General features: G+C 45.7%; 2 protein-coding genes across 2 annotated transcripts in view; one reads left to right on the top strand and one right to left on the bottom strand.

Annotated features, from left to right (window-relative positions):
• Positions 1 to 348: 348 nt before the first annotated feature.
• On the top strand, positions 349 to 8119 carry dtnbp1a (dystrobrevin binding protein 1a). Its single transcript, XM_070911698.1, has 10 exons — positions 349 to 558; positions 2107 to 2160; positions 3043 to 3093; positions 3232 to 3292; positions 4678 to 4810; positions 4968 to 5100; positions 5710 to 5732; positions 5968 to 6114; positions 6557 to 6685; positions 7006 to 8119. The coding sequence occupies exons 1-10, from the start codon at positions 503 to 505 to the stop codon at positions 7263 to 7265; spliced, it is 1047 nt and encodes a 348-aa protein (XP_070767799.1). The 5' UTR covers positions 349 to 502; the 3' UTR covers positions 7266 to 8119.
• Positions 8120 to 10093: 1974 nt separating this feature from the next.
• LOC139289959 (IgGFc-binding protein-like) overlaps positions 10094 to 22308 on the bottom strand; it is a 33527-nt gene continuing 21312 nt past the window's right edge. Inside the window, exons 26-36 of the mRNA XM_070911631.1 lie at positions 21359 to 21504; positions 19384 to 19730; positions 17285 to 17508; positions 16414 to 16555; positions 14893 to 15229; positions 14409 to 14525; positions 13394 to 13495; positions 12991 to 13186; positions 12415 to 12678; positions 12065 to 12207; positions 10094 to 10876 (exon numbers count right to left, since the gene is read on the bottom strand). Of these exons, the coding sequence (XP_070767732.1) occupies positions 10640 to 10876; positions 12065 to 12207; positions 12415 to 12678; positions 12991 to 13186; positions 13394 to 13495; positions 14409 to 14525; positions 14893 to 15229; positions 16414 to 16555; positions 17285 to 17508; positions 19384 to 19730; positions 21359 to 21504 (2255 nt within the window). The 3' untranslated portion in view covers positions 10094 to 10639. The remainder of the gene's footprint in view (positions 10877 to 12064; positions 12208 to 12414; positions 12679 to 12990; positions 13187 to 13393; positions 13496 to 14408; positions 14526 to 14892; positions 15230 to 16413; positions 16556 to 17284; positions 17509 to 19383; positions 19731 to 21358; positions 21505 to 22308) is intronic.

The raw sequence follows: 22308 nt of genomic DNA, 5'->3' as shown, positions 1-22308 counted from the left end.
CACAACATAATAATAAATAAAATAAGCGCATCCAAACGCAAAAGGAGCAAGACGTCATCCAGATATTAATAAATCAATAAAGTGAGAAGCAGGGTCATTTTCTCATAGACCTCTATACAACCAGACTTCTTTTTGGAACCAGTGGAGTCGCCCCCTGCTGGCCATTAGAAAGAGTGCAGGTTTAAGGCACTTCCGCATTGGCTTCACTTTTCAGACCCGGAAGTTGGTGCTTGGTCCCATTACAAACAGTAGAAGACTGACAGTCTGATGTTTACCCTGAGTACTGCCTTAGAGGCAGACTTTCTCGGGCTGCTGAGTAGGAGTCAACAGGTTCTGCAGACGCCTGGGAGACAGCGTGCAGGACAAATAGGAGCTCGTGGCGCAAAACACAGTACAGCTGGCTAAGCCAGAGCATCACTGAGTGAAAACAGCTCAGTGTTGATAGCTGGTGTTTTTCGGGTGAGAAAGATCAGCTCAGAAGAAACTGAAACTGAGAGGAATCATGTTTGAAAACTTCAGAGAAAGACTTCACCTGGTCCAGCAGGATTTCACGACGGGGTTGGTCTGCTTTCTGACATGACGTTAAAATTCATCTCTGCTTTAGTTAGTTAGCTAGCTAGCTAGCTAGCTAGCTAGCAGTGGCAAACCTCCCGCTTCAAATATAACCAATTGACATTACGGTGACGTTATATGATGAGCTTAGATGTGTGCATTAGACCATGTCAGGCAGCACAACATGTACATGGAGCTAACGATGAAGCCATCACAATTCCCCACTGCAGAAATCTGATTAGCAGCTACAACAGTTAGCTTCTGTACTGGTCTTTATGGATAGCTTCAACGTTAATATATTGAGGACGTTATATTGTTAAGCTAGCGTCCGTTAACGTTGGTTACATTTATTGTTAAAGTGATTTTCAACTTCACTACGCCCCAAATAGCTCGGCCCTGGCTGTTCCGTTATTGGTTTCAGCTGACAATCATGTGATGAGGTTTTATTTTCTTCAACAACCGTGGGCTACTCGGAGGGCACAGCAGCGACGGGATACACAGACCCAACATCCGTTCTGCAACAACAGGGCCCATAAAGACACGTTAAAACCAATGAAGTCAAGCCAGTTTTATTTCTAATAGCCTAGTAGCACAAATCACAACAGAGATGAGAGTCAGTTCCTGTATCAGTGGTCACGTGGGTTTCGCCTAGCGGCAGGTCCTGAGTCTGCTCGTTCCAATGGGAGAAGTGAACGTGAGCACAGATTATGACCGATCCTTTCGCCCCATCGGCACCGAAGTAAACAAGCCAGAAATCCTCCGAACATTCTGACACTACAATGGTATTTTTCAGACGGACAGATCCAGAGGAAATTTACTTTGTTCGAGACCTGTGTCTGTCTCAGCGACACACTCTCGCGAGACCCGACAACGCAGATATTGCTTCTCGCTGCTGGTGCTGAAGTCAAAACTGAAAGGAAACGTGTGTTTCTTTGCTTAATAACCCTATTAACGTTATTATTTAACTGTTTTTGGAGGGTGGGGGGAGAATATTATTAGACGAATAAAAGGAGCGGAAAAATAAAGGGGCGGGGAGGTGACCACGCCCACTTAGGAGACAGGAAGGAACTACTCAGAGGGCAGAACAGCGGCAGGATACACGGACCTAACATCTGGTCTGCAATAAAAGGATCAATAAAGACACATTAAAACCAAATAAGTCAAGTCCATTTTATTTCTAATAGTCCAATATCACAAATCACAATTCGCCTCAGGGGGCTTTACAGTCTGTACAGCATACAACACCCTCTGTCCTTAGACCTTTGACTCGAATGAGGGAAAAACTCCCCCCAAAAATGTTTGGTTGGCTGTGACTCAGGAGGCAGAGTGACTCCCCCTTTAATCTTTATTTATTCTTTATTTAGATCCCCATTAGCTTCCACACAGTTAACTAGTCGCTAGTCTTCCTGGGGACCACAGTCTACATATCAAGTGTCCAACTGTCTTTGAGTAACATATTGAACTCCAGTCCACGCTATATAAAGTCAGTCCGTTGCTATATTCATTATTATATTCTCTCTCTTTCTCTCTCTCTCTCTCTCTCTCTCCCTCCAGCTTCAAGACCCTCGGAGACAAATCAAGAGAAACCAAAATCAGGAGGAGACCCAGGTGAGCAGAAAACAGTTTATTGTGATATAAAGGTATTACTTCTGATGTCATGTCATGAACATTCTTCCGCAGTGGTCAGCAGTCAAATCCAAACTGACAGTAACAAACAGTTCAGCTTCCAGTCATGCCCTGTATATGACTTCTCATGGAAACAGGTGGCATTATTACAGTCACTGGATTGTTTTATCATTTACTTCTCAAAACGACTCATCTGCACTTGTTTTGGTGACCACAGCAGCTGCTTTCTGGTCTGGTGCCAGGCCTCCTTGAGCCTGACCGCTTCATCCACTGCTGGCGTCAACCATAGACTGTATATAAAGATGGACGACATGACAGCTCCCTGAAAGTGAAGCCAAAACATCTCCATCGCCCCCTGGTGGCTGGCTGTAGTATAGGTAATATGCCCCGGCCCCTCCATGTTAGCGGTTGGGACATGGGTCAAACTAAAAAAATTAAAGTACACGTCAAATACGTCGGCCATCTTTATATACAGTCTGTGGTCGAGACGCGTCGGCCATCTTTATATACAGTCTGCGATGGAGACTTGTCGGCCATGTTTATATACTGTCTATGGTTGAGACGTGTCGGCCATCTTTATATACAGTCTGCGGTGGAGACTTGTCTGCCATCTTTATATACAGTGTCAACACAACCTGCTGTGACAGGCAGTCTGAATACCATTTCTGTTAAAAAAAGTTATTAACATGGGCGCCCCGGGAGCTCACCGGGTAATGCATGTACCATATGGGCTGGGTCCTTAATGCAGCGGCCCGGGTTAGGTTCCTTTGCTGCATGTCATCCCCCTCTGTCCCCCCCCCCCCTATTCCCTGTCACCCTCTAAGTGACACCACTGATCATGCCGCTGCCCTGTTTGTTGTTCAGGTTTGAAGAAAGCCTTCCTCATTTCAGTGCTGGACTGGAAATCCTCAGCAGGTCTCTGCGAACGCACTCACACACACACACACACACACACACACACACACACACACTCTGTCAATCTCCAAACAGCTTTTTATGTATGTAGAGGGTGATGACGAGACGTTCATGGATGCGTAACATTTGTTTCCGTAGGTACGAGGAGAGCTGGTTTCTGCTCCATAAAAGAACCAAAGACTGTGCTCAGGCTGCAGAGGTAGGATCACAACTTCTCTCTCCTGAGATCCTTTAGATACCGTTAACGATTACTCAAGCACACACACACAAATCGATTGATGATTTTAGAGAAACACACATGCAAGTTTTTAACAAAATAAGCTAAAGCTGAAGGGATTAATTCATTGATCGTTGATCAGTTAACCATTGAAGTAACTGTTAAGCTTCTTGAGGATCTGTTGCTTTTCCCTTTTTTATGTCATTGTAAACTGAATATCTTTGGGCTTGAGACACGTGAAGACGTCACAGTGGACCTTGAGAAAAAATTGTGATGGGAAATTTTCACTTTTTACCTGCCTTTTTTAGACCAAATCAGCTGGGGATCGAACCCCCAACCTGCTCTACCTCCCATGCGACAGTGCCACCGTGCCACCCATGTAGTTGTTCAGTCGTGCTGTTGCGTTGTTGTTGTTTTTTTTAACAGAAACAACGTGGCCAGTCCTTTTGTGAGAGGTTGGAGGTAAACATCTGCCCAAACTGCAGTAAGCTTCGGTCTTAAAGGGGACCTATTCTGCTCATTTCCAGCTCTATATTTTCAGTTTGTGATTCCACTAGAGCGGCTTTGCATGATTCACAGATCAAATAAGTCCTTCTTTATCTTATTGTGGCCCCTGTTCACCCTCTGTCTGACACAAGCCGCTTGAGCTCCGGTCTCTCCGGGCCAAGTTCCGGGTGTCTTTGGAAGAATTCCCAAAGGCAAACTGTAAACCTAAGGTTACTAAGCAACACTGACATAAACATAAACATCTCGTCTGTGTCTGGAGCAGAGGTACCATGTAAGGACATCCGTGCCTCTCTGACATCAGACGGACAAAATGACGTTGAAAAAACTGTGTTCAGAGCAGTCCATGGTCCAGGATCCAGTGAGCTCCTCCAGAGCTAAAGTTATAGGTAGACATCACCTCTAGGACACCGAAGATCAAGTTCTTTTTTAACAGTAAAAGTTGCGCCGCCCAAGACGATTGTGATTGGTTTAAAGAAAAACGAACAAGCCAGAGCGTTTTCTTCCCCCCCGGTCCCAGAACGGCGATGGGTTGAGCCAGACCTGTCTCCAAAGTCTGGAGACTGGCCTGGCTATGCGAGGCCACTTAAGGCTGCAGAAAAGTGTAGCTGCTTCACAAGTAAAAAAGACTTGCAGTCGTTGGCTGGTTGATTGTTTTGGAGCTGTGAGTTTGTTACTGGTGATCGTGTTGTTTACAGCGGTACCTCCACCCCTCTCTCTGTGTGTGTGTGTGTGTGTGTGTGTGTGTGTGTGTGTGTGTGTGTGTGTGTGTGTGTGTGTGTGTGTGTGTGTGTGTGTGTGTGTGTGTGTGTGTGTGTGTGTGTGTGTGTGTGTGTGTGTGTGTGTGTGTGTGTGTGCGCTAGGCAGCAGATGGGGAAATAGTGATGCTCTCGGCCCATTGGGAGAGGAGAAGAACAGCTCTGACACAACTCCAGGAGCAACTGCAAAGCTTGCCGGCCTTCATCCGTGAACTCGACGCCATCACTGCTAACATAGGTATGGAGGTCTGAAGAGGGAATGATGAGTGACTCACCTGACCCAGTGCATCACATTGCACATGTACACCTCGCGCTGTGAACTTTTGCGCATTTCTGCGCCAAACTGCACAGCTCTTTCATCATCAACAGATATATACGTCTCGTATTTTCTCCAGCTCATTTGGAAGGCGACTTTGAGGAGATGGAGAGCAGACTGGTCTACCTGGAGACCCTGTGTTGTCAGTGTGAACAGCAGATGTCCAAACAGCATCATGTCAACCAGCTCGAGGTCTATAAGAAAAAGAAGAGGTATGAGATGCTGATGTTGTTATTCACACAGTCATTTGAGTGTGACATAGTGCAACAGATGCTTTACACCCAGTGTCAAAAACTGTCAGGTACTTAAAGACGGTGTTGGAGCCATAATGTAGTTTGTTTTCATTTCATCCTCACCTGCAGTTTCAGTTATTGAACACCAGGTGGTACATTAGCGTAGAAACCCATATAGGTAGTGTTAGCAGGCTCTGCAGGCTCTGAGGCGCTGCCCAATGTGGGAAGGGTGGGAAGAGTCCACGTGGCTCGGCACCCTCCCCCACAGGTCAGCAGCAACCCCCCCCAGTTGTCCAAGCTGTGGGGCTGGATTGCACTCGCCTCCCTGCACTGGCACTGCACACGCGCCAGATTAACATGCCAAATTCAACTTAGTGTCACTGTTTTCTACCATGCGTGTGTCTTGGTTTGCTCTGTCTCGATGTCTTTTTTGACTCATGTCACCTTTTTAATTTAGGAAAAAAAAAAAAAAAGCCACAGTCTTTCTTACAGTGTCTTGTTTGTTTAATCAGATAAACAGAAAGACATAATGCTAACTTGTCTGTTTGGGTTCTAATGGGAACTTGTCTGATGTTTGCCTTGGAACAGGAGGGAGGTGGAGGCGCTGGAAGGTGAGCTGCTGTCATCAGGCGTTACTGGTGTGCCACACACATATGTGATTACTGCTCATGACTACATTACTACTTTGTGTAATGAGGTTGTATGTTGGTGTAACTCCCAGTCCCATGTCCTGTGCCTGTGACTAGAATATTGATTGTAAAGTTGCCAGTGGGGGAAACACTGTGGAGATCAGAGGGTATTCTAAAAATGTCTTTTTTGTTTGTTTGTTTGTTTGTTTGTTTGTAGTGGAACTGAACTCTGAGCACACTCAGAAAGTGGCAGAGCTGGAGCAGGCCAGGCAGCAGACACTCAGAGAACGACAGAGAGTCTACGGAGAAGCCTTTAACCAGGACGTGAAGCAGTACCTGTCCACCGGGTTCCTACAGCACAGGGGTAAGTCACCATTATTCATAGCGGGGACGTTTTTTTACCTGCTATAATTATCAGCCAATAAAATCATCAGTAGAAATTAACCATGTGAACACACACTTTTATGAATCTAACAAAAAAAGCGTGTGTGTTTTGATTATCTGCCTGGGTGTGTGCACACACACACACAGTTTTAGTTTTTTTTTTGCATCTGCCTCTTGGTATCATTGATGTATTGTTCTGTTTCTGCTGTAAAACTGTGTCCTAGGTCTACTGTACATTATAGATAGATAACATATTACTTTTATTATATACATTTCAATAGCTTTTGTGTGATAAAGTTTTATGAAAGACATTTCTTTGTTTCACATTCTATGGGAAATAGTCAATTGTGAGGAAAAAGCATTATTGATCACTATTATCTTCTTTGTGGAAGCTGGTAAAGATCGTGTGTGTGTGTGTGTAGAGCCAACAGGCGCTGATGTGTGCGTTCTGGATCAGATAACGATCAGTAACATATCAGACCAGGAGGCTTTGGATGACTTCCTCAACTCCACTGGTGATGACATCAGCACTGGATCTTCGCTGACGTCAGGTAAAGTCTTTAAAGCCGCATCATGTGGGCAGCCATCGCCGCTCTGCAGGCTTCTGAAGTCGTCAGGGCTAACGTGTGTGTTCAAACCATACACTGTATATAAAGATGGCCGACGCGTCTCCACCCGGCCAGGTGTCCCCCCCCCCCACGGGCAAAGCAAGTTGTGTATTTGTACTCTAGATGCTTGGCTGTGTAACTTTTTGTTTGCCTCCGGTGTGAACCCCCCCCCCCCCCCCCCCAAACAGACTCAGATGTTGAACTCCTCCACTGAGAGTGAAGCTTTTGCTACTCAGTGAAATGAGAGTTGTCTCTTCCAACAGGTCCAGACCTCGAGTCCTACTCTTCTGAATCTTTGAGAAGCCAAATGAACGAAGCCCCTCCCGCAAACAACCAGCTGTTCAACCAGGATGCAGTATGGGGGCAAGAAGAGGCAGTGGCCAGCGAGGAGAGAGATGAGCCTCTGGTGCAGTCAGACGAGGAGGACGTTCAACCGGACACGACCTTGGTCGGCCTGCAGGATGTTGGCGCAATGAGGGGCTCCGATGACAGTGATCCTGGAGGGGACCTGCCCTCCGGATAAGCTAGCATCCCAGGCCCTTGAATCTCCTTGAATACTGGGGGAACACAAACTACTGTCACCCGTCAAAAAAAAACACCCCACTGGTGCCCTCTGCTTTGACTTGACGCTGCCCGTATCTCCTGCCAGCATGAGCCAGCTCATCAGTGCTTCCTTCCTCTCAAGTCTGAGGTCCATACTGCAATTTTCATATGGCAGGGATACGAACTAGCTGAGACACTGTAGACTCACCGTTTACCCAAATTACATTGATTAGTCCGTGACCATGAACAGAAACACTTCTCCATGCAGAGGGAATCTAAAGATTTCGATTCATTGTACCTTGTGCTTACAAATTAGCAGTTCGCAGTTAGTGCAGCTACAGTACTGTCATTGACTGACCCTGTACTGTAGGTGGAACAGCTGGGGGGCCTCTGCCTCAAGCGGCTAAACTGTTTTCAGGTATAATGAAAGGAGGATGAAATACAAAAACATTGGCTTGAGTGATAAGACCCCAAAACACAGCACAGCTGCTTATTATACTATGAGATGAGGATTTTACAATTCTGGAAAGTTATCACAGCCTTAGTTATTTCATACTCCATTACAGCGATTGCCAGGTAAACAGTAGAATACCTCTGTCCCTTTTACAATCTGCCACAGGCAGGTCAGGAAGTATTGAAAGACCACAAACACATTGTCGGTTTTGGTCTTCTCGTGGGATTTGTTGACAATAAGAAAACACCAGACGTTTAACATTTCTGTATTGTATTTTATTTAAACAATGACGATCAGCAGAAAATCAACAGCAAGATCAACACGTCTGTTTCTGTCTCCTTACCCTTAAATATATAATAAATATATCAATCTGTCTATCATACGTCTGTGTCTTGTGGGGGGTTATTTGTAGAAAAGCTTTTTAACAACCTGGTTAGGTTTCTCCAAAAAAGTGACATTTCAAAACTGCATCTCCAAAACTTGAACTGTGTCGCTCCGTTTGACGATCTCAAAGTAGCCCCGCATGAAAGGCACCAGAGCCGGGAATCTTTCTGCCTCAAAACAGTTTGCCTTGGGATGTTCTAGAAAGCCGACAAACGGCACCAAGATGCCCAGCCTCTCAGTTTGCTGTTGCGCTGCGTGGAATGAGATTAGGTCGCTCGCAGGCGCGCCCAGAACCAGGACCCGGTTTGGCTGTAGGTTTGCACCTACAGACCTCCTCAAGGAAACCCTCCCAGTCTGACCACTATCTTGGTCCAGGCGGCACCTTTTTAGATGTGTATAATGATAAATACATGAAGATGATGATGATGATGCAAGAAATCACTCTGCTGCACCAAGCAGATAACGGCTTGTTGAGCTGTTGAGTCATTTCGAAACTTCCCAGAATGGCACCCCCGTCCTGGTTTCTGCGCGAGTGATGGCCAATGTCTTGAAGTGCATTTTCGGCAGCACCCCTTGTGGTGACTGGGAGAGTCTAGGAATGGAAAGTCTTCGGCAAGTCTTCTTGCACCGTCTCCGGCATTAGGTGCAGACCCTCCTGGCGAACCGAATGGTGGTGATCTGGTGGTCTGACTCGACCTCTGCGACTACTCCCCGAAACACAATCTGAAGGACTGTAGAAACCACCTGTGATGATAACGGCCAGGGCTCTCTCGGCTGGGCATGGTTGCCTTTTGCGACACATCGCCACCACGTTACATAGGCCGATGACCCCAAGTAGTAAATTCTCCGATGCCTTGGCGTGTATCCACACGTAATCTCTGGTCTCTCATATGAACTTGGGCGCTCGGGCCTCGCAGGAAATCCTCGATGTTCTTCACTCTAGCTGCTTGTAGTTCTCTGGCTTTTGCCACAAGGTCCATTGTGTTTACATGCATGGTGGGCGCTAAGTTGTTGTTTTTTCCATAGGAAATTCTTTTGACATTGAGGCATTGCAATTGTGCTGGGATAAACTCTCCCTTCCTACACATAGTTTAGGTTAGTCTGTACAGTTTCATAGCACCCAACGCTCATCATTCATTACCAACAACTGACTTTACATCTCCTAATTTGTCGAGTTGTCCTCAATAAATGATTCATTTACTTAAGTTGTTACTGTGCGGACCTCCCTCCCCCGTGCAGCCCTGGTGGTTGCCTGAGTCGTAATGCGAAGCCATGTGTGGTTTGGTGGTCTCGCAGGTCATCATGACTGCCCCTGGAGTCTACGGTGGTGAGTCTGATGCCGAACGAACATCACGCTGCATGGATTAGAGACCCAAAATCTTTTTAAGAAGTTCCTTCCCCGGAAGAAGTATTCAGAGTTAAAAGGTCTTGGAGGTCAAAAGTGTTTGGACAGCTTTTGTTGTTGTCATGGTTCGGTCTAGGCCCTTTAGTTTCAGCAAATCTTAATGCTACAGCAAACAATATCTTAGGAAAGGGCCATAGCACAAAGTAGGAAGCACACTTCTGCCCGTTTCAACGTGACAATGCCCTCGTACACAAAGCCAGGTCCATAAAGATCTGACCCATAAAGGACCTGTTTTCCCAGTTTGGTGTGGAACAATTCGGCTAGCCTGCACAGAGTCCTGACCTCGACCCCCATCCCACATGTTGGAAATGAATTGGAACGCCGACTGTGAGCCGGGCCTTGTCGTCCTGCGTCAGTGTTGGACCTCACTTACGCTCTCGTGGCTGTTTTACAATCTGATCATATTTTGCATGTTAACTCTTCATCTGCGACACTAGCAACTGCATCTGTCAAGTATAGTGGAGTAACAGGTGTATCAAGTGGATTACGTGGATGGATATGGAAACATCTATAACAAAACAACTATATCTGTAAACTATAAACTGTATCATTCACAGACACCACAGACTGCTGGAATACCTTTTAATGATCATTAGAAATACTTGGTTAGTACAGGCTGCTGCATGTATTGTGTGTGGTGGAGGAACAGACAAAGGAACCCTCCGCAGTTACAACAGAGGAGCAGAAACTGGCGATCCTATGAAGGACTGGAAAAACAAAACATTACAAAGTGCAAACGCTTTTATTTTTGGAAGATACAAAGTCATGTGATACAATGACCACTGTTGCTGTTACTTAGCCCACCCTCTGATATCAACGCCTGCCAGTATAACGCAACACGAATCAACACGTCTCAGTTTCGACAACAGCAGAACCTGTATGAAGGCGCATTCGTTTTAGCCAGGTGCACCTAATAAACTGATAAATGGGTTTTTAGCTGTATCAGTAGCGACACTATATGCTACACATTTGATTGGTTTTAATAAGAAAGTACCTGAATACATTTGGACCGTTTCCGCAGAAGGACCTAGAAGTATAACTGATTGTTTGCATCGCTGGATATATATTCTCCCTGAAAAGGAGATGAAGCTCTGCGCGTGTTTGTCCCGTTCTATCCTTTTCTGCCGTGAAGGAGGAAGTGGAGTATTGATTTAGCATAGCAACCCCTCACTCCCTTCTGCACTCCACATCTTTGCCATCCTTTGCAGGGCGTGTCCTTGCAGGCCAAAACCCCTCCACGGCACTCGCACAGGTGCAGGCAGCCAGAGCCAGTGTAGAGCTTCCGACCAGACTCGATGTACTGCCCGTTGACGTGGCAGCCGCAGTCAGCCAGGTGCACGCAGCGATCCTAGGAGGTCAAAGTTCAACGGTCAGGACAACGTCGCGTGAATTACTCTGATAGGCAGCACAGATAAAGCATTTACAGTCCTATTTACATTTTCCAGTGTAAACAACCAGAGGCCGTGGCTCCTTCAGAATCCAGGTTCCAACGCCAGGCTAACCAGAAACAAGGTGATCCCTCTGTTTAACTCCCAAACCCCCCACCCCGTCCAAGTCTTAGCTCCCATGGAAGAACAAAGAGGACATGATCCTCGCGTTTTAACAACCTTTTAACAACCTTTTAACATCCAAACAGTTTTTTAAGTCTTTTAGTGGTTATATTAGTACGTAATACTTTAGTACTAAGTATTTAAGTACTTTAATATTTAGTGCTAAAATATACTAAAAACTGAGTATCCGTCCATTAGAGTGACATTCCTCGCATTTGACACTTGGACAACCGTGTTGGGAGATCCAAGTCCACAGAAATTATATTAGCAATTGTAACAAACAGTGTGGCCTGTCAAACATTTCTTGGGGGTGGTGGGGTGGACTTGCACTGGGGGAATGTGGACTCATAACCTCACAGCCATGGTTCCCCCAATGAGGTAGAACATAGTATGAGTATTGCAAAATGGGGAGTGAGCAGTGGAACATTTTTGAAGAACTGGCAGCAAGTAGGGATGTACCGACGAGGTCCAAGCCCTTTAACATTGGGTATCTGGGGGCGCAACGGTAGCTCACCTGGTAGAGTCCTTACCATAACGACCGGGGTTTGATACCGAGTCTGATACTTGTGCATCGGACACACTGAAATGACAACGGTAGCTTTCTCAATTTTGGCCCACTGCATTTTTCACGACCCTTCTTGACCCCGAAACGCTGATGGTCCTGGTTTCGAAAATTTGAAGTTGAAATTACTGACGTGATATGAATGTAGTTTGACTAGAGAATGTGACTCGGGAAACTGCTGCAGCACTCGCGGGCTGAGGTGGACCGAACACTGTGGAGTGTGATCGGAATGCGATCGGCTTTCTTTTGGCCACACCAATCCGTTAAAACATACACTGGGAATGGCCTCGATAGCGCTCTGTTAGGATCGGCTCGGGACAGCTCTAGACGAAAGACTGATTTCAGTGAGGAGAGGGAGTAGCAGTAGCAAGAGGAAAAAAAGTCCCACGTTAGTTGAAGAAGGCGGGGCAGTGTGGAGGATTACCTGACTCAGCAGGTAACCGGGTTTACACGCACAGCCCTCGCTGGGTGGAGTCTTACACTTGGCGGGTGAAGACATGGAGTTGCAGCTGATTGGGCAGCCAGGAGCTGCGACACTGTACATACTGTTGGCTGCACACTGCATCCCTGACACACACACACACACACACACACACACACACACACACACACACACACAGATTATTAATCACAAAAATACAACTTCATCTTGTCACAACTGTGAGCAGACATCTTTCTGGATGTGAGTACACGCTTTCTGTGTGTATGTACAGTACATAAAGGCGTGTGGAGTTGTTTCTGTTGGACACACACACACATTGCAAAAGCACTTACAGCAGAGGCTCTTCGTCCTCCATGGCTTCACGCTGCCTCCTCCTCGCTGACACTCTTCCACGTAGTCGCTGATGATGTCACAGGCCGACTCCTGTTTGCCGCTGTTGAGCACCATGTCGTAGACGCAGTCGTCGCGGTACTGTTTGGAATCGGCTCGGCCCACACAGTCGGCCAGGGGCCCGTCCTCCGCTGTTATGATGTCGCAGACTGACGTGTAGCTGGGCAGTTTGAAGTCAGGCGGGAGGGGCTGAGCGCAGTCCTTGCCTGCCAGCGGGAAAAACGCCAACAGCGTTATATATCACACGAATGTCTTGAACGCACCTTGTAATGCCTCTAAAACTACACTATGTGATAACAAATGACTGTGTGTCAGTTATACACTCTAAACTTAGGAGGTTTACACCCCGCAGGCCCTTTTCAGTGCAGACGTCATGATTACGTCACGGTGTTAGCCGGAGGCAAAACGTGAATCACCTCAGAGTAGTCGGCTACATAATCTTTATCACGTACGAGCTGCCACTGCCAGTCCAAAAAAAAACAGACAAGACAGCTACGGCTACTGCATCAGCTGCTTACACTCGTGGGAGCAGCCGTCCACGTTGGCCAGCCACTGGCTCACTCCGAACTCGTTGGCGTTGGACGCCGGCTTCCCGTTGGTCAGCCTCAGGTCGTCGGCAGGGTCACCGTTGAAGTCTCCGCAAAGGCCGCAGGTTGAATTGTGATAACTGGACGCCAGCTCCACCCTCACGGCACTCGCAAAGTCAAAGGAGACCTTTAACGGAGGAAAAAAATGAAGCATTTTGGATAATATTTGGGGAGGTAGATGAGAATGTTGACCCCATTTTCAGCTCTTTGTGTTCAGTCGAGAGGTACCGCAGCTCTGTAATGTGTTTAGCGTAGCATGTGGAAACTAGCCGAGCCTAACGCTTGTATAGTCTTATATAAATGACTGTATATGTGTGGGTGTGCATGTTTATACCTTAAGAAAGTGGGTCTCAAGGACAGCCAGTCTGTGTCTGCGGTAAACCTGGACCAGTGATTGACTGGATGAGAACGGTAGGGAGGTTTCACGCCCGTCCACCTGCAGAAAACACACACATACACATAAACTTTTTTTTTTTTTACCTTTCATTTTATCTTAGAGACTTGTCGAAGTGTCCTTGAGCGAGACACTGAACCCTAGGTTGCTGCCGATGGAGGCCGGCACCTTTGCATGGCAGGCGAAAGTGATTGATCAGAGTGGGCGGGGGTTTATGATCACAATTTTAGCAATACTGCACTCAAAAGTTTACAAAACCCACCCAGTTCAAAAGGAGCCCTGCTAGGTGCGGACTATGAAGATCCTTGGTTCAAATCCAGGACCTTGACTTGGGTAGTGGAGGCATAAAATGGCCCCACAAGTGCCTTGAAAATATTCAGTTCCTGAACAGCACCACCTAATTTTTATTCAACAATGACTGTGCCATTGCCCCCATCAATAGAAGAACGGTTGAATCATTTTAGGGATATTGCTCTCATAGATCGTTAGAGATCATTAGCAGTGATTCATAAAGCGCGGGCTTACACAGTAGAGGCTTCATTTATTTGTTTATATATTTATATATATTTTTTAAATATATTATTTCACTTGGCAGTGTCAATCCTATAGGTGGGTGTGAGAGACACTGACAGGCCTAAAACACCATTCTGAGAAAAATGTCATAATCTCACTGTTGAGTAGCTACGATAAAATGTATGTTACAACATGATAAATCAAAACTAAGAAGTGTGACAACACATAAAAATATAAGTAACTTATGGAATATTTTAGTATTTAGGTTAAGTGACTGAACCCGTTTTGTTCCATGCTGCTGTATGGATATGATAGGAGTATCACACAGGGCTTATGCTATGTGTGTTACATGTTCACTTCACATTTTCACTCTTTTCACGCACTATAGCGTGTGTGTGTATGTGTGTGTGTGTGTGTGTGTGTGTGCGTGCACGTCGCTCACCAGCACTCTGCCTGGGTAGTCCCGTGAAAGTGTGTATGTGTTGTTGAAGACTTTGACAGTCACCACTTTAGCATATGACACTCTTTTGTTGCCCCGATTGTTATTCTCCAGGTTTACCTACAATTCACCAAAAAACAAGAGTGGAGAGGACAGACAGAAGGCGGGAGAGGTAAAATATAAATAGGTCATTTCATTAGGATTAATAAGAGTAATTCTCCTGACTAACAATGTTAGTCTGCTGTGTATTCAGATCTTTGACTGCACTAAAAGCAGAAATAACACCGTATAAAAAATACTACAGTTCAAGTAAAAGGCATACATTTAAAATTGTATTTTAGGGTTAGGATGTTTGACAGGAAGCAGGGAGACACCATGTTCTGATTATTGACAATTTGCTCTGGGGATCCCGAAAAACTGGCAGCACTGGACATGTGGAGAACTTCCTGGTCTGCGACTGTCCTGTCCCGCTTTTCACTCGGCTCACCTCAAAGTGCTTCAGAGCTTTAGAGCCTCCACACACGCCGGCCAGCCTGTAGACACAGTTGCCCTGGAAGTCGAACTTGCGCCCGTCAAAGGTGGTGAAGTGTGGGTCTCCGTGTGCGCTGCAAGTCTTGAAGCTGACTGGGTAACAGTCTTGTATGCCGTCCACAACACGGCACTGCTCGTCGGTTTGACACCCAGTCTTCTCACATTGCACCTTTTGCGTTGCCGCGTCACACACACACCTCTTCTCGCACTGTGAGTCGGCCCAGAACTCCGCACCTGGCAGGTAATAGTGGCCGTCATGGTTACAGCCACAGCTCTTCTCCCTGACAACACACCTGAGAGAAAAATACACAACCAGAGCTGAAATAACGAAGGTCCTGCAACCTCTGCAACATCAGGTAATACAGCTTATCTCGTCACTTGGTACTTTGCTTTGGTGGTCTGGGTCCCTAATTGCACACTACAATGGCAGCCAAATCAATTCTTTGTGTTTCCTTGCTTTGCCAAAACAATAGCAATGCACCTACACATGTCAGGATAAAGATCCCCACACCGGGGACAGAGGAATGACCCTCTTTCAATGGCATGTGAATATTGTACGGAGATAGAAATCTGAACCTATTCAAACAATTTCAATTTCGGCAAGATGCGCTCGGCAACTGAGGAGATACAACAGGTCTTTCAACAAAATAGCAATGTAAAACACGTAAAAAATATAACTGACTTGTAAACATTTTGAAAGGCAGAGTATCGGACAGTGGTGGACATTTTCAAACTCCAACTGTGTATGACAGCTGACGCAAACGGAGCACAGCGGGGTAAAACGAAGAAGAGGTCCTAACACTGAATGCGAACACAGAATGACTCAGCTTGAATTTGGTGAGTGCCAATGACGATCCCCAGTACGGGTTATCTAAGATGAACATAGTATTGCGCAAAGGAATACGACAAAAACGTGAAACCAACGAACGCCAAGAGGAAACGTATGCCACAGCAAAAAAGAGACAGAACCCTGGTAGTTGAAGGGATTAAGAAACAAAACAGCGACACAGCAATACTCTGTTAAATGAGCACAGTGACCTGACAACCATTCACATGCTTATTTCTCCTGGAGATGATGTAGTGCCGTTATGATACCTTCTTGTGATGACATTATGAATGAAGTTGCCTTCGTGGTTTCTAGCCTTGTTTCTAGCTGGACAACAGTAACAATCGATGGTCAATCTGAGCGCAGGGAGGAGTGCTGTGAGGAAGATGGACTTCGCTTGTACGACGCTTTTCAACCTCAAAGGTTCCCAAAGGGCTTTACAGATCCGGTCTCATTCACCCATTCACACACCGAGCTGCCACGCGAGGTGCTGGGGTCCATCGGGAGTGTCTTGATCAGGGACACTTCGAAATCGATTAGGATTGAATCCCCCAACCTGCTCTACCTCCCTCACCACTGTGCCACCATGCCGCCCGAAGACATTTGTCAATAATATACCCTTATACGAATGGATGAAAATGTTGTACTAACTCTTTTCCACTGCGCACATATCCCGGGTCACAGAAACAGCCTTCCACACAGACTTTAGGGCACATCTCGGGCTGAGGACCACAGGTGGGTGGACAGGCTGAGCCACACAACTGGTAGTGGCTGTGGTCCGGACATACAACAGCTGGAGGCACAACAAGAGTGAGGAAGAGATTAGAAAGGACAGCCAGAGAGAGGGGGAGATGTTATGTTGATGCTCACAGTCTGGAGGAAGTGTCTACTGTACAGGTATTTAAAGGCACCCAAAGGACCCACTGCTAAAGGGAAGGGTCTGGAGGATTTTTTTTAATACCCTCTCTGGTGAACTGACCCAGTTGATGACCTTAACCCTTTGAGGTGGTTCCTGAGGACTGAACGCATGGTGTAACCACTCCCTGTGTGAGGAATCTATGCTGCCGATCTAGGTCATCAATTCCGAGGTTTCTCTAAAATATCTTGAACCCAAGATCAAACAGACCTGTTCAGGGACAGTCTCACTCGGTTCTCTAACAACTATAAACACTTTGATTTATGACATGTCTTACAAACTAGTTCTGCTCGAGCATAACCCCACCCTAAGTTTGTGTGAACGTGTGAGTGATCGTCAGGTTGCGACAGACCAGAGTTTGACAATGTTTTTTTAAATGTAAGTAAACATGTAAGGGGGCAACAATTTGATGCTGATCGAAGTACATAACCTGATTTCTAAGATTGGACTGTACAGCTGAAGAAAGCGACCCAATACTCTGAGCTACCTCGGAAGCTATGCTATCTGAAGACGGAAGGATCTGAAAATACTGCACACCATGGCAGATTCACATGAGCGAGTGACTTTAGTGTTTCAGTCTACATAAATGTACTGTATTTAACTCACGACAGTCGGTCAGTTGTCTCCATGGCAACACGGACGCTCCAGCTTCCTGGCACTCTACCAGGTAACTGTTTAGGGCTTCACACAGTACTTCCTGCCGTCCTTCATTGATGCAGACATCATACAAGCAGTCTGACACAAAGTCTGCTACCGGCAGGCTCCCATGACAACCAGCGAAAGGTCCCGCCTTATCACTCAGAATCCCGCAGAACCCTGGACCAGTGTACCTGAACGGGAACAAAAGAGAAAAGATATCAATGTTAATGATATAATATTAATATGCATTGTCAGCTTCCTCATATGAAAATACTTATGATAGTTAGGCATTAGTTTTGTTTTTGACAGACATGCTAGCTAGCTTTGTGGCTCTAAGGGATGGCGATGTCAGTCGGTCAGTCCACCACTTGGATGGATTGCCATAAAAGTTTGTGCAGACATTCGTGGCGCCCATAGGTTAACTTTGTTGATTCCCATACTTTTCCTCTAGGGCCACCAGGTTGACAGGTTTGTGAAACATGACACGGTAGGCTTTTAGCTCTGCTAACCTCATGGCCAAATACTAGCTTGAACGGGCTAAAACGGAGAGATTCTGTTGGATAGCCTCAAATGGCAAATGTCAGGACTTTTTGGGATAGGCTTCCACAAACGAGACTGTAAATGACAGCAAAATGCGGTAGAGACTTTCAGCGTAGTGTTTTATTACATGTCTATTTTGGTTCAAACATTTACTCGCCAGTGTGGCGGATAGCCTTTGGAGAGTTACTCGCCAAGCGAAGAATCTACTTGCATTTGATGCTTGCTTGATGCTCGGACCCTGTTTGGGGTGATCTGTGGCCATAATCTGCTGATAAAGACCAGCAAAATAACTTAACTTTAGGCTTAATGCTATGTAGCGGAATAGCCTCTGGATATACAGCAGAATCCAGTATGATTATTTCCTCATTTCCATGTTCGGGCTTTGGTAATGACCCCATATAAATATATAAATATATAAATGGCTCCTGCTCGGCAGGAAAAGGATGCAAAGGGGCCACTGGTGGAGATCTTCTTTGCTGTCCTACTACTTGACAGAACTTCTTCTTGTGTTTTCTAATAGTGCCTGCTGACTTTGTCTAGAGTTTTCCTCGCCTCATGTGAGCCAGGCGTAACACCTCTCGGCAATAACTCTGGACAACCAGCAGGTCTCCGCTTAGTTACCAGAAAAAAACATCCTTCTCTGGTTCTCCACCAAAGACTGCCTATTTAAAGGGACCCCCTCAGCCCCCATAAAGGGTGGCTGCTAACGCATCTGATTCAGCATCTTGAACCTTACAGTCGTTATCTGCAACACGAGCCTCATCGACTGAAGTTCTATCCAAAGGAACGTCGGCAAGCTGTGATTAAGGCCTTTGGGTTTCTGCTGTAACCTCCGCATCCCCCAACTCAAAAAAGCCAACGCCTGCCAGATCAGGTGAGATGTTTCCTCAAAATCTGCATTTTCAACCTCTCTTACAGTTCCTTCCTGTTCTTCGGCTTACTTTCTTGGCCTGACCGAGTTACCACACATGCAGGGAAAACCTCTGGATATGTGGCACAAGTGGAAAGCTCATGAAGTGTCCAAAATAAAAAAAAGAATCCTCTGAGGAACACCAGTGTGCGCTCCTCTCTCTCTGAGTGAATCCAATGGCAATCTACCCCTTGTTATATCTTACTAGTTTACAAATGGAAATTATGGCCCGATGGGGGCATTAAAGGAACGGTAGAGGGTCACAGAGCACCACAAATATGACGGAAATCCTGTGCTTACTTAAAGAGTAAGAGCACCCCTTTGGTCCAGACTGAAATATCTCAACAACTCTCTGACAGATTACCGTGAAATTGTATACAGACCCTTGTGGTCCCCACGGGATGAATGCTACCGACTTTGGTGATTCCCTGACTTTCGATCTAGCGCCACCTGCAGGTTGAGATTTCTGCTTCAGTTGTTTCTACCCCCCAACCCGCTCTACCCTGCTCTACCTCCCGTAATCACTGCGCCACCATGCAGCAGAACACATTAAACATAACAGAAAATATAGGTTATTATTGGAGTTCATATAAAACTCGACATTATATAACCATACCTTACGCGGTCCTCGTCGGAGCACTGAGGACACACCCCCTCACAGTGGTGGTAGCAGAATGGATCGTCGTCGGCGATGCTCCATGACCCTGCCCAGTCTGTCACGTTAGCAGCTGCGCTGCCTCCGGCGGCTGTCAGCTCATCCTCCGTGTTGCCATTGTAGTTGCCACAGAGCCCAACTACATTACCGTAGTAACTGCTACTGATGGACACCAGGACAAGTGCAGCCCAATCAAAAGTGACTTCAATACCAATGTCACTCTGGAGTTTGCCTTGTATTCCAGATTCTGTCACGGAGATGCTGCCTTCTTCAAGAAGGAGAGGCAGTTCTGTCTTAATACCATCCACCTGGAGAGGGAAAGAGAAGAGTGTGTGGTACTGAAACCAAATGTTTATTGTACGCTGACTGGTGGGATGGATCTTCCATTAATTAGAATGATATCAACAGGAAAAGTTCACTATGATTGTGAAAGAATTGGTCGTGACAGAAGTAAAAGAAAGGGCAGCGATGAGCAATGAACGCCATCAAAATATCATAACAAAACAATATCCCCATTCAAACCTGGCTGAAAATATTCAAGGCTGCTGTATGGTCATGAAATATCCCCTCAGACTATACACATTTTTAAACATCCAGTTAAAACCTTACGATCAGATTTCTGCAGATGGTCCCTCTGAACTTTACCGTCCTCTGGCAACACCTCATTCACTTCACTACCTAACTTTAAGAAGCCAAGAGAAACACACAGAAGCGGGTCCTGACACTCAGTGACTCAAGGACCATCCCAGTTGTTTTTGCATGTTCAAGCCAAATTCCTTCCTCTGCTTGCACTTTCTGTTAGTGCCAGTCCCAACAGCTTTTGTAATATTTGGCCAAATTCTTTACATTTTCAGAATGAAATGTGTCAGGTGATACACCCGAAACACATTCCACACGCGTTCAATGCATTTATAACTCACGGTTAATTATGATTTTGCTCCGAAAACAATCTTTTATCCTCTGGCTGATTTCCACGGCAGAGACATAAATTCCCTCTATGTGGCTCCGTGCTGATCGAGCAAAACCACCGGTAAAATGACCAACTCAACATAACATGGCCCTAAATTGCACCCATACACTAGCCTTATATCTCCGTGATATATGAAGAAAACATTGTCCAGACTCAGTGACCACAGCCAGGCCATCGAAACAGGTAAACCCAGACAAACTTGGCCAGCAAGGACAGGCTGCTTAGTTTGTCACTATCATCTGCGAGCTATTGGGACAGAACTTCATCTGTCCCAATCTGTCTATTGGGAGCAGTGAAATGCACAAAAAAAAAAGATTCAATATGTGATTGGGCTTTGGCAACAATGTGACATCAGCAGTCGTCCAAATATCGATTATTTGAGAGAGAAACAGAAACTCTGAATGTGTGCGTATACATTTGGAGATCCTCGAACACACTTTTTTTTACAACTTTCCACACACATTTGCAAACGATTTAGCTCCAAAATTGACACCACGTATATATATATATATCACTGTACATATATCACTACGCCATTAGGTTTTCACAACGGATGCACTAGTTTTCACCCCAACATCACGCCCAATGTGAGTTGTCCTGTTTTCCCAAACAATAATCCCAAGGGAATTGTAATTAGAAAGTAACAAAATTAGCATCAGGATTTTTGTTGAATGTGTGAAGAGCTCAGTATAACGTAACACATTAAACATTACAGCGGGTATGCATATATCTATGTTGTGGATGTGAATGTAGAAGAAACAAACCTGTCAACATTGCGATATATCCAACCACTTGTGCAACATCGCCCTAGATCTCAGTAATAGCCGTAAGATGGACAGTAAAATGTCAGCGTTACTATTGGGAAGTACTTCAGTAGGACCGGGTTAAAAACATTTCATCTGAATTTTCCTGTAATTGTGTTTACAGGTTGGCGGTGTTGAGTCTGTGTTCCGAAGTAAGACCCACCAATAGGACGTGTTCGTCACCTCTTGGGACGGTTATACGGTGGCCCAACATCTCCACGCTGATTGAACGCACGAAGGAGCCTTCAGAGTTCCCACGGAGCTCATTCTTGGTGGTAATAGTTACTTCTGGCAGGGAGGGATCAAGACCTGAGGAAGTCAGAACAATTCATGTTAATGTTTGGCTATTTGGAAGGAAATGACTCACAGCGGAGGACGCAGTGCGTCAAGTTCTGCACCAAAACTCAACTCAGGCGGTATCTTCCAATGCAGATAGCGTTGTTTGTATTTTGTCCAGGTTTTGAAAAATCTGCCTCTGAGATTTATGGACGTTCTGGTGCTCCTGCAGACTGTTGCACCGGTTTTAAGTCAACACTAACTGCAGCATTGCACATTGGGCCTCATTCGCAAACAGCGCATGCGAATGTTTTACACACAAATATAATAAAATAAATACTGTGCGTAGGCACAAACGATGAAGGCTAGGCTGTCTTAGAAAATGTAAACACACCCCTTTTAACTGAATGCATAGCATATTAAAACTGCGTTCATTAAAAAAAAGAGCTTTAATAGACAACAACGTCTCAAACCGTTCATTTACTAATGCACTGGCCAAATGTATATAATAGCCATTTATTGTCATTAAATCATTCAGCTATAAAAACTGAGTGTCCTGGTCCTCGCTCGTAATGGAGGATATGAGAACGTCCACGTTGAAATGTAACAGTTTTGGGTTTTCGCCAATTTCTAGAGCCATGAAATTGTGGCACATGTAGCCAGTGTTAATTGGTAGCCTTTTAACAGGCGTGCAGGGTCTTTAAAAGATTTGGATTTACCTCCAAGCAGGTGTTAAGATGGCATATCTAGCCTTGCTGGAAGATACTGCAGCCCAAGCCTGGTGGGGTTTTTTTTTTTTTTTTTTAACATCCAAGACCTCTAGGCAAACGTATTTCC

Source organism: Enoplosus armatus, chromosome 9 (assembly GCF_043641665.1).
Source record: "Enoplosus armatus isolate fEnoArm2 chromosome 9, fEnoArm2.hap1, whole genome shotgun sequence".
Classification (NCBI taxonomy): domain Eukaryota; kingdom Metazoa; phylum Chordata; class Actinopteri; order Centrarchiformes; family Enoplosidae; genus Enoplosus; species Enoplosus armatus.
The sequence above is the reverse complement of the archived record's forward strand: the minus strand, read 5'-3'. Positions and strand labels throughout refer to the sequence as shown.

Bases quoted from the DNA above. Each gene is read 5' to 3' on its own strand.
- dtnbp1a (XM_070911698.1), top strand. From the start codon at position 503: ATGTTTGAAAACTTCAGAGAAAGACTTCACCTGGTCCAGCAGGATTTC. The intron at 3,094-3,231 runs GTCTCTGCGAAC...TTGTTTCCGTAG, and splicing joins GGACTGGAAATCCTCAGCAG to GTACGAGGAGAGCTGGTTTC. The intron at 6,686-7,005 runs GTAAAGTCTTTA...CTCTTCCAACAG, and splicing joins TGGATCTTCGCTGACGTCAG to GTCCAGACCTCGAGTCCTAC.